Source organism: Procambarus clarkii, chromosome 3 (genome assembly GCF_040958095.1).
Source record: "Procambarus clarkii isolate CNS0578487 chromosome 3, FALCON_Pclarkii_2.0, whole genome shotgun sequence".
Classification (NCBI taxonomy): Eukaryota; Metazoa; Arthropoda; class Malacostraca; order Decapoda; family Cambaridae; genus Procambarus; species Procambarus clarkii.
Genome location: NC_091152.1, coordinates 50,057,769 through 50,069,936, shown reverse-complemented (window position 1 = coordinate 50,069,936; position 12,168 = coordinate 50,057,769). Strand labels below are relative to the sequence as shown.

Below are 12,168 nucleotides of genomic sequence, written 5' to 3'. Positions count from 1 at the left end.
TACTCTTGACCCGGGGCAGACCACAGTACCAGGGTACCAATATGATGATCTGTCAGAATGAGAAATATTCAAGGGACATAGATGGTAAACACGAGTAATAACACGGAGGGAGAGATGACCAATTAAGAGTATGACTGCGGCCTACAGTCACCACGTAATCCAAAGTTGTCTCACCTTCACTATATGTTACTCTCGTAATGCACAATACACCGCACCTTATAAAAATGAAATTGAATATGAAAAATAGTAAAGCTACGTTAACAAAGTTAAATACGCTTACCATAAATTACCACTTGGCACCAGTACCTGAGTGAAGCTCCTAGGACAGGCCCCCATATAACTTGTGACGGTAACGCGTTGGTGTTCGGCTGTTTAAGGCTAGGGGTATGGCCTCGTCACATAGTTATAAAAAAAAAATAGAAAAAACTGGAACTTCGTCTGTGGTAAGGTAAGGAGAAGACACACAAAACACAAGTAAACTTTAACAATGAAATTTTAATTACGTTAAATAAATCAAAACATGAATAAAATGCACAAACAAATTCTTATAATAAAATCAATCAATCAAAATAATAAGAATAATTAAATGACACAATGAAAAGTTACGTTAAGGCAAAATAACAAGAAGTGCAATACAAAGTAAATGGGAGGTATTTGGAATATTGGCTTAAAGCCACCACTTCTCTCAGTACACGCTAGCGTCTAGCTGGGAGGAGTGGTGACAACGAGAGCACTGAACATTCTGAGGTCTGAAGTTGGGGCGACCCCAGACATCAAGTAGTATGGGGGGGCGAGTGCAGGTGCAGCCAGACCGGCGACCAATCAGCGGAGCCGGTAGCGATCAACATGTAGTTTGGTGGTTGGAGTCCGAACAGGTGGCTGGCTGCATACGTTTTGCTCACCCTGGCAAGCCTTGCTGGTGTTGTTGTCATTGTTGGACATGTCTTCCATAGTCGTTTTATATAATTTCGACGACGTAATTATGGAGGGAAGAGCAGGCTCAATCTCTTGAAGGAGATTATCGTCACAATATATATATATATATATATATATATATATATATATATATATATATATATATATATATATATATATATATATATATAACAAAAATCCTTTGAAATGGTTAAACTCCCAATCTTAAACAAATAACACTTGAAATGCAAAAATGCCCATTTGAGAAATTAACCCTTGAAATGAGTAAATGAATATGAGACAATGATTGACGAAACACAAAGACAAGCAGGAATAATTATGTAAGTTAGATCATGGCTGGTTTGGACTAGATAAGTTAAGATACAGCAGTTAGGGAATGTAGATTAAGTTAGGTAAAGCAAGTTACGTTACTTTAGGATAGGTAAGATAAGTTATGTAAGTTAGGTTGTGCAGGTTAAGTTAAGTAAGATAGGTAATGTAAGGTAAGTCCTGTTAGGATAGGTAAAGTTATGTTATGCAGGTTAAGTTATGTACGATAGGTAAAGGTATGGTAAGTTAAGTTAGGATAGGTAAAGTCAGGTTTAGGAACGTTACGCTAACTAAGCAACATTGGGTGGAGAGGATAGGATACGTAGGATTGGGACAGTGTAGTTCTGAGAACAGTTTTAGGGTAAAGTGACTAAGAAAATATATTTTAACAGAAGCGTCGGTATTGTATGAAAAGCTGAACTAGTTACATTTTGGAGAGAAATTTTATGACTGAAGATGACTTAAAGAATAACATGATGGACGGAGAGTTTCTTTGATGAACGAATGTGTCTGAGAGAACAACTTTTTGGTGAACGAAGGTGAATTAGAGATCTCTTTGATGATTCTGAGAATAACTTTGATTAACTTTGACGTCTCTTGGAATAACTTTGTGGACATGAGAATATCTTTGGATAACTCTGAGATTAACTTTGATATCTTTGAAACAACTTTGATGAACGAGAGTGAGTTAGAGATTACCTTTGTTAACTCTGAGATCAACTTTGATGAACAAAAGTGAGTTAGAGATTACATTTGATGACTCTAAGATGAACTTAGATGTCTCTGAGACAAACTTTTATAACATAGAAATTAACTTTAATGACCAAAAGTGAGTTAGAGAATACCTTTGATGACTCCGAGAATAACTTTGATGAACAAAGATGTTTTGGAAAGTTTCTCTGAAGAACGAAGGTGACTCCGAGAATAACTTTGCTGTCTCTGAGAAAATCAGTGAGGACTTTGAGAATGACTTCTGAGAACATGAGTAGTATTTTGTTAACTCAGAGAATAACTTTGGTGACTCTGAGAAAATCGGTGATGACTTTGAGAATGACTTCTGAGAACAAGAGTAACTTTGATGTCTTTGAGTAAGTCCTTGATGTCTCGAAGAGTGTCTTTGACTATATTTCTTACTTAACGACATATAATTTTAGTTAGGAACAATGATGAATATGACTATTTTAGCAAAGTGAAAGGCTACTTTAGTTAAGAATAGTGATGGAAAGAGGTTATACATGACTATTTCAGATGAGAGAAGTGATATTTCAGTTAAGAAATGACAGGGAAACATGATGAAGTAACTATTTTTATTTGACTGATGAATACTTGTAGTTAAGGAAAAAGACAAACATGACGAAGGAGACTATTTTGTGCTCCCCAAAGTATAATGTCCGTTAAGAACAGCGATGAAAGATATCTTTGGTTATTTTTCTTACTTGACAAAACATAATTTTAGTTAAGAACAATGATGATGAATATGACTTTTTCTGTTGATTGATGGATAATTTTAGTTATGAAATGACAATGAAACATGAAGAACATGGATATTTTTCTGATGACTAGGGAATAAGTTTAGTTATGAACAGGGTTGGAAAGATTCCTTTGACTATTTTTGGTTGATTGGATAATAAGTTTAGTTGAGAAATGAGGAAAGTGACTATGTTTTAGTTGATTGGCGAAAGATTTTTAGTTAAGAAGTTACAAGAAAAGGTTTGTCTTTGTAAATTTGGAACTGAATAAAGTGTAGATTTGTTTAAGAATGGGGTTGGTAGAACTATTAAGCTGACGACGACGAGAATTACTTTGACACAGTTTTGTAAATAAAAACTGAGTGACTAAAATTGTTGAGGGGACTGTATTGCCGTATAATATTATTTGACAAAGAACTAGTTAGTGAATGGAAGAAACAAATTGGTTTAAAGAAACAAAGAACATAAAAAAAATTGAGGTTAAGTAGGGGAATGAACACAGTGAACATACGGTGAACACAGAAAACATGTAAGAAAAAGTTGATGAATAGAGTGAGCATGCAGGGAGTATGAACTTATAGAGAATATGAAAACATGATAAGGAACATAGGGAATACAAGAATGAACACTGAACATGTGAAGAACAAGCTAAGAACATTGAGAACATGAATATTGAGTATAAAAGTTATACAGAGAACATATGATGTACATGAAAACCTGACAAAGAACATAGTGAACATACGGGGAAAATGGTAGAAAACAGAAAAAAATGAGAAAAACAGGTGAAAAGAATTGAACTGAGCATGCTGTGAACATTTGTAGAACATGGAATGAACACAGTGAACATACGGTGAACGCAGAAAACATGTAAGAAAAAGTTGATGAATAGAGTGAGCATGCAGGGAATATGAACTTATAGAGAATATGGAAACATGATAAGGAACATAGGGAATACAAGAATGAACACTGAACATGTGAAGAACAAGCTAAGAATTGAAATCAACTATTTTTTTCACATATTATGCTAACACCATATGTCTATATGGTGAGAGATGTAACGAAAATGGACTAAGTCATACTTTTATTTAAAAATGTCATTTTGGGCTGCAAAAGTTGATTGCGTTACGTTACGTTACGTTACATTGTGTTACAGAGGGCTAAAAGGGGTAGACGCCAATATTTTATATGGTGAGAGATTTAATGAAGATGGACTAAGTCATACTTTCATTTAAAAACGATATTTGGTCTGTAGAAAGTTGATTTGCGTTACGTTACGTTACGTTACGTTACATTGTGTTATAGAGGGTTAAAACTGGTATACCGTAATATTCATATGCTATGAGATGTAATGGAGATATTGTGTTTGGCTAAATGAGTTCACATTTCAATAATGATATTCGGACAACAGCCAGAAAGTTGATCTCTACGTTACTTAATGATGATATAATGCGATGCAATCGTGTGCTAATATTTTATTTGTGTTAGAATGTAAGGGCTATAGGAGTTTGTCTAGACTTGCATACATTTTCAAACGCTATTTATGTAGGCAGTAGAAAGACTGGTTTCCCATTACGCTACATTGACTGTGTTACAAGAACTGAAAAAACAGACTTAACCCAGACCTATTTCACTATCGACTCACCGGTCTTATTCTCATCGATTGGTGTTTACATTGGATGACGTAGGTCTTAAGAGAGACAGCCTTGATGGAGAAAGATACGTGAACAGCGGCATCAGGAGAAAGGAAATGATGTTACTTTCCCCAACTACTAAATGATCTGGAGAGAGAGAGAGGGAGAGAGAGAGAGAGAGAGACTGAGAGACTGAGAGACAGAGAGACAGAGAGACAGAGAGACAGAGAGACAGAGAGATAGAGAGAGAGAGAGAGAGAGACTGAGAGACTGAGAGACAGAGAGACAGAGAGACAGAGAGATAGAGAGAGAGAGAGAGAGACTGAGAGACAGAGAGACAGAGAGACAGAGAGATAGAGAGAGAGAGAGAGAGAGAGAGAGAGAGAGAGAGAGAGAGAGAGAGAGAGAGAGAGAGAGAGAGAGGGAGAGAGAGAGAGAGAGACTGAGAGACAGAGAGACGGAGAGAGAGAACAGCAAATTATGATTTGTTATAATAATAAGATTGAAGACCAGCTTATGACTGGATAATCTTTAAAAAAATGCTATTTCAGCAAAGAATGGTGATACTAAAGCTTAGTTAAACATCCGGTCTGGGAAGAGGGCAGTGATGGTTCGGCCATGGAGGGGGTGGTAGGGGTAAGGGTAAGTGTGGTGGACGGGGAGAGGGTAAGGGCCATCCCTTTACATTGTCTATCTCAGTACGCCTCAATCCGCCGCGAAGGTGAGACCTTGACAAGATAGCTCTGCACAGCTGTAATGGATGGATGTAGGATGAAGAGGTGATGGAGATTGAGTAAACATGCATACATTTCAATGATCACAGTTAACAAGAACAATTTGTAGGTAGAGATCGCGTCTCCGTGACGATGTGAAATGTTTCTCTCTTTTAGTAAACGCTAACCTACTGACTTTGACTGAGTTTACTAAGTGAAGTGTTGTGTGGTGGACTTTAGAGAGGGAGAGAGAGAGAGAGAGAGAGACAGAGAGACAGAGAGAGGCACAGAGAGACAGAGAGACAGAGAGAGAGAGAGGCAGAGAGAGAGAGAGAGAGAGAGAGAGCCAGAGAGAGAGACAGAGAGAGACAGAGAGAGAGACAGCGAGAGACAGAGAGAGACAGAGAGACAGAGAGACAGAGAGAGACAGATCGTTACTCTTAAAATGTTATTTGGGCAAAGAACGAATGAAGTTGGTATATTGTCCACGTTACATTAATGATATTGGGTAAAGAATGAAGTTAGCATATTGGTCGTGTTACCTTACAAGGTTATAAGGGTGAGAGTGAAGGGGGGCTCGAAAATTGACATAGTGGTCATCCTAAGTGAAATGGAGAAAGATACGTGAACAGCGGCAGCAGGAGAAAGGAAAATGATGTTACTTTCCCCAACTATTAAATGATCTGGAGAGAGAGAGAGAGAGAGAGAGAGAGAGAGAGAGAGAGAGAGAGAGAGAGAGAGAGAGAGAGACAGAGACAGAGACAGAGAGAGAGAGTTCTTGACACACTATGTAACCCGCATATAATGTAGAGAGAGAGAAGCTGTATAAATAATCAGATAGCTTGTTAATCAATGTGTGTCAAACTCCCAGGACTGCATTTTGGAATTTGTATGTTGCGCTCATGGCTCACCTTTGAGAAAGAACATTGTCACACTCAATGCTATGTGCCGGTGAGAGCTGTGTCATGAGAGAGTATGGTATGCCATATTGCTGTCACTCCCAGCAGTGTGGTGGTGGTGATGGTATGTGGGTATGTCCTGCTATGTGGATGGAGGGAAGGGGGAGGGGGGGAGTGGGGAGGGGGGGGGTATGACTGACTGACTATGTTAGAGTTTGATGATGACATTCGCAACAGTTAGGCCTCAGCCTTTGAAGAGGTAACCCATGTGGACATGTGGTGTCACTCCTCATAGCTACGTGGTAGGTATAGCCCACATATCCTTAGCGCTCTGGAAGCAGAGAGGGTACATAAACTGTCATTCTTTAAGAAAAAATAATGACTACTTTCACACACAAACCCACTGCCAGCTGTTACCTCCCTTTCCCCTCCTTCTCCCCCTCTCTCACGCTCCCCTCAACACTTCCTGTCCGTGTAGGGGGAGAACTAATGGACGTCATTGATATCCTCTCAGGTATTGGGGCTCCCCCCTCCCTTCACAACATAACCTACACTCCCCCTCTTCCCCCTACATGACTGCATACCAACCACTTAGCTTCCAACCCCAACATGACACTCTCTCAAGTGACGCCTGGCCGGATGCCACGCGTCATAACATCCGGGAAATTCCCCTCCCAAACCCTCCGCGACGACGACGACGACGCGCACCACCTGGCACCCATCAACATGACTTACTCTCTTTCCTGACCACATACCCAAACACCGGACGCTCACACGCGTCCGAAACACACCAAAACTTCCAGGAAAATCCCAAAAAAACCCTCTGCGACGACGACGACGCGCTGCGACTACGACGTCGCGCCTCACCTGCTCAGATGGCACTCAAGAGTGCCACCTGGGGCAGCTGGTGCGCGTCGCCGTAGTCGTACTTTACACTACTCACGGTACGTGTATACAGAGGTGACACAACTGGTGACACAACTCGTGACACACCTGGTGACACACCTGGTGACACACCTGGTGACACACCTGGTGACACACCTGGCAACACACCTGGTGACACACCTAGCAACACACCTGGTGACACACACCTGGTGACACTCTTGCACAGAGTAGAGTGTAACGCCTCACACTATCAGACCTACTTGTTAATATCCTCGTTAATTAAGAAATGTTTTAGTATATTTGTCAGGACACAAACAGCAGCGATACTCAGGATTAAGACGCCAAAAGGAAGTTACTAACAAGTGTTGAGAGAGCAATATTCAGATACACTGAGCGGCCAGAGACATGAAGGTTACTGAAACAACACTGTAACAGCTTCGGGGCGTGACAACACTCACCCGAAAAAATCTCCACACCTCACTAAATGACTTATTAGCCTGGGGCCAGGCGGGAGAGGACGAGAGCATGACGCAAGGGGGAACACAAGGGGAAACTGGGCATTTTAACAGCATACCTTCATGCAAGTGCAAGGGGGGCGGGGGGAGCAGATGTTGCACCAGATGATGGTGATGATGATGATGATGATGATGATGATGATGATGATGATGATGATGATGATGATGATGATGATGCGGGTACGGTACTAATGGGACGCGTGAGCCACAGTACGGTAACAACTGACCATGGCTAGATGACCCAAACACGCCAGCTTAGCTATCATAATAAGGGCTATGATAGCCAGGAGACCCGAGATAGCAGTGTAAATATGAGCCCGGAGGTGAGGAGGAACACGGAGTCTGTGGCTGATGTGAGAGTGTCAGGCCTGGAGGCTGGTGAAGGTGAGAGGGACAGGTGAAGGTGAGAGGGGCCGGTGAAGGTGAGAGGGGTGGGTGAAGGTGAGAGGGGCAGGTGAAGGTGAGAGGGGCTGGTGACGGTGAGAGGGGCTGGTGAAGGTGAGAGGGGCCGGTGAAGGTGAGAGGGGCGGGTGAAGGTGAGAGGGGCGGGTGAAGGTGAGAGGGGCTGGTGAAGGTGAGAGGGGCGGGTGAAGGTGAGAGGGGCTGGTGAAGGTGAGAGGGGCGGGTGAAGGTGAGAGGGGCTGGTGAAGGTGAGAGGGGCTGGTGAAGGTGAGAGGGGCGGGTGAAGGTGAGAGGGGCTGGTGAAGGTGAGAGGGGCGGGTGAAGGTGAGAGGGGCTGGTGAAGGTGAGAGGGGCACAAGACCAGCTGGGAGCGTGACAGGGTCACTACAGGGCGGGACAGGTAGGGTCCGCAGCCACTGGAGGGAGGTGAAGGGACCAACAGGAGATGAGTGCATCCATTAGTGATGAGTGGGGCCGCAGTGGGCCACAGTGGAGCCACAGCGGGGCTAATGTGGGGCTACAGTGGGACCACAGTGGGGCCACAGCGGGGCCACAGTGGGGTCACAGTGGACCCACAGCGGGGCTAATGTGGGGCTACAGTGGGACCACAGTGGGGCCACAGCGGGGCCACAGTGGGACCACAGTGGGGCCATAGCGGGGCCACAGTGGGGCCAGAGCGGGGCCACAGTGGGGCCACAGTGGGGCCACAGTGGGACCACAGTGGGGCCACAGTGGGACCACAGTGGGGCCACAGTGGGACCACAGTGGGGCCATAGCGGGGCCAGAGCGGGGCCACAGTGGGGCCACAGTGGGGCCACAGCGGGGCCACAGCGGGGCCACAGTGGGGCCACAGCGGGGCCACAGTGGGGCCACAGCGGGGCCACAGTGGGGCCACAGTGGGACCACAGTGGGGCCACAGCGGGGCCAAAGTGGGGCCACAGCGGGGCCAGTGGGACCACAGTGGGGCCACAGCGGGACCACAGTGGGGCCACAGTGGGGCCACAGTGGGGCCACAGCGGGGCCACAGCGGGGCCACAGCAGGGCCACAGTGGGGCCTCAGCGGGGCCACAGTGGGGCCACAGCGGGGCCACAGTGGGGCCACAGTGGGGCCACAGTGGGGCCACAGTGGGCCACAAGATGGCCCTGGGGATGGCCCTGGAGGAGGAGGAGGGAAGACGCTGCTCCAGACGGGGCCACAAGATGGCCCTGGAGATGGCCCTGGAGGAGGAGGAGGAGGGAAGACGCTGCTCCAGACGGGGCTACAAGATGGCCCTGGAGGAGGAGGAGGAGGAGGGAAGACGCTGCTCCAGACTGGGCCACAAGATGGCCCTGGGGATGGCCCTGGAGGAGGAGGAGGAGGGAAGACGCTGGTCCAGACGGGGCCACAAGAACAAGGAGGAAGGGGCCCATATTACCCGACAAGATAATGGCGGTGGAAACGTTTTGGAGGAGTCGATAAATGATGTAATTAGCGTTAGGACGCGAGGGGCGGGGGAGATAACTCGTGTCTACCAGTTGGTGTCTTACACAAGAGTGATCAGGCGGCGCGTCATGGCTGCTGCCTACACAACCTTGGCACAAGAGTGATCAGGTGGCGCGTCATGGCTGCTGCCTACACAACCTTGGCACAAGAGTGATCAGGCGGCGCGTCATGGCTGCTGCCTACACAACCTTGGCACAAGAGTGATCATGCGGCGCGTCATGGCTCCTGCCTACACAACCTGGGCACAAGAGTGATCAGGTGGCGCGTCATGGCTGCTGCCTACACAACCTGGGCACAAGAGTGATCAGGCGGCGCGTCATGGCTCCTGCCTACACAACCTGGGCACAAGAGTGATCAGGCGGCGCGTCATGGCTCCTGCCTACACAACCTTGGCACAAACATTAGGCTGTAGAAGAGGCTGTAGTTTACCTCGGCTGCCAGTTAATTGGTAATCAGTGATTCGATAAATTACTTGACAGAGAAAGTTATGTTTGGGGCAATGGAGTCTGTGGCGTCATGACTGGAGTTTTGCATGGCGGGGGCGGATAGATTCTGTTGTGAATAGGATGGTGATTGGGGGTAATAGATTGAACAAGTATGGATAGATGAGAGGCTATGAACGATGCAATGAATGGGTTTATTAGCGTTGAAATGGAAAGAATAATGGATAGAAGATATGTGGAACAGAAGATAAGCGAATAGATATTGTGAGGGATCTAGATCCCTCAGCTAGTTTTCCTAGTTTCTAGATTAGGCTAGTCACTCTAGAAACTGAAGCTTTCAAAATAACATATGCTTGTTGGGTGTTGAATGAAAGCTTATGTTACGAACTATCATTTGTGAGTAGTTAGAAGTCTGTGATTGCTCTGTAGAGAGAATTACAGAAATTTTCCTGTTTCTGGGAAGTAGGATGGGAGTTACTTGAAAAAAAAACGTTAGAGGTGGGGGGGAGAGTGGGGTGAACGCTGCCTTGCCCCCCTCCCCCACCATGTGAGACAGTACGCCACTGTCATAGGCCTCTCCCTCCTTGTGACGTCACAGGACGCCCGAGGGTGACGGAGGCCTGTGACTGGTTTAGGCACGAGGAGCCGTGCCGGCTTCAAGCTGATTGGTCTAGACAAGGTAGGGAGGAGGTAGGGGTATTTGAGTTTTCCCGCCCGCCAGGGAGTTAGTTTGAATTGGGCGGCCATGGGAGGAAGCAGTGTTTGGTGGGGGTGGCACGCCGGCTACCTCCACCCCCCCCCGTTAATCGCTTCTGTCGTCCAAATTTCTCATTGCATATGGCAAACCTGCCACCAGGGGTTGTGTCAAGGCCCAATTAACTGAATTGGGGCCAAGGATTTATGGAAGAAACAGTAAAAACCTAAGAGACAGTTGACTGTGTTCACCAATGGGGCAGCTGGTGCCTCATGGTGTAACAGGTGGGTCGAGTATCCTGTCTAGTGGCAATGGACAATTGGTGTTGGGCAGTGTAAGTGAGTGTGATATTACAGGCCCATGTTGGACTTTGCATTCCGCCAGGCTGCGTCAGTGTGGGGACGCCGCCGGCCATTGTCACCCCAGTGTAGAACAAGGCAGGTTCTAGCTTGATGGGGTTGTGGTTCCCCAGCCGCGTGGGTACTCCTGTGGGAGGCAGCCTGCCAGCCCGTGGCCACCCGCGCGGCCAAACCCTACCCCCACCCCGCCCGCCAGCTCAGCAGGTGGGGTGCTATGACGTCATGCGCTACCCGTGGCCACCCCAGGCCACCCAGCCGCCTGCCCGCGTGCCAGTCCACCCACCCACCTGCCCGCACGCCAGGCCAAACCCCACCCCCCTCTCTCAGCTCGGGAGGGGCGCTGTGGCCACATGCCTTGGCCACATGCCTTGGCCACTTTCCCGGGACAGCCTAGGGCCACATCGTGTCGACGCATGAGGAGCAAGCAAGCTAAGTGTTGTCAGCTAGTGTGGTAGTGACTTGGGAAATGAGGAAAAAAATAAGGGAAAGAGGGCAGTAGAAAGGAGTACTATTACAGTGTGATGGGTACCGGTGGAAATTCCCGGTAAGAGTTATCTCAGAGCCTCGCCAGGCTAGAGAAGCAGCTGAGTGACAGCTGTCAGTGGGATCCAGGTGTTTGATAGGGGCGGTACCTGGAGATAGATATTATACACGGGACCACACTGTATGTTAGTAGACTGACTAGAGTATGTAACCAGTCAGTGTAGAGATTTACCATATAAGTGATCCAGCCTGTCGATTCTATATAATCGTTCAGACTGGATTAATGCCATAGAGTACCGTAAAATTATAATCATTAGAGGTAGGCAGGGATGTCAGTGGGGACCCCTGAAGTCTGTGTAGTTAGTTACATATTACTTGGTGATATAATTTTCATTGATTATGTGAATGCTATTTCTATGTGTTCATTTGCATGTTTATGTACTGTGTTGTGTGGTAAGTCAGTAGGTGTGATTGCTGACTGATTGCCTAATGATGTCATTAGCATGTGGGGTATGCTGACGGCATCATTATGTTGCAGGTTCGTGCAGTGTTGTTATCAGTTTATACGATATTATTGCCCCAGGAACTGTGTTGAGGGTTTAAGGGACCTCTAGGATTATTCAGGGGAATTCACAGTACTTATTGAGAGCAGGCAATTGATGGGTTAATTGCCTTGCTGAGGTAAGTGTGTGTGTGTTCACAGTGTTCCTTTGCAATCGGGTGCAAGTAAAAGAGGGGGGCAGTAATATTAGTATACTTTTGTGTGTTGCACAACCGTGTGTCATTATTGTGTGGGCACAGTAATTAGCGAGTTGCAGTAGCCGCAACCATATGTGGGTAGTGCTTTTATGATGTTGCATGCCATTGTAGTGTGACCTATGTAACGCTGGGGTTACTTTGTTTCTTTAAGTTGTGTTGAGGACTTAAGGATTCAGTGAGTTAATTAA

The 12,168-nt window shown here is 46.2% G+C and overlaps 1 protein-coding gene across 1 annotated transcript in view; it reads left to right on the top strand.

The window, feature by feature from the left end:
• Positions 1–9,346, top strand: part of LOC138369026 (sarcoplasmic reticulum histidine-rich calcium-binding protein-like) — a 103,798-nt gene extending 94,452 nt beyond the window's left edge. Inside the window, exons 2-3 of the mRNA XM_069331898.1 lie at positions 7,412–7,537; positions 8,283–9,346. Coding sequence (XP_069187999.1) covers positions 7,412–7,537; positions 8,283–9,346 — 1,190 coding nt within the window. The remainder of the gene's footprint in view (positions 1–7,411; positions 7,538–8,282) is intronic.
• The last annotated feature ends 2,822 nt before the right edge of the window (positions 9,347–12,168 follow it).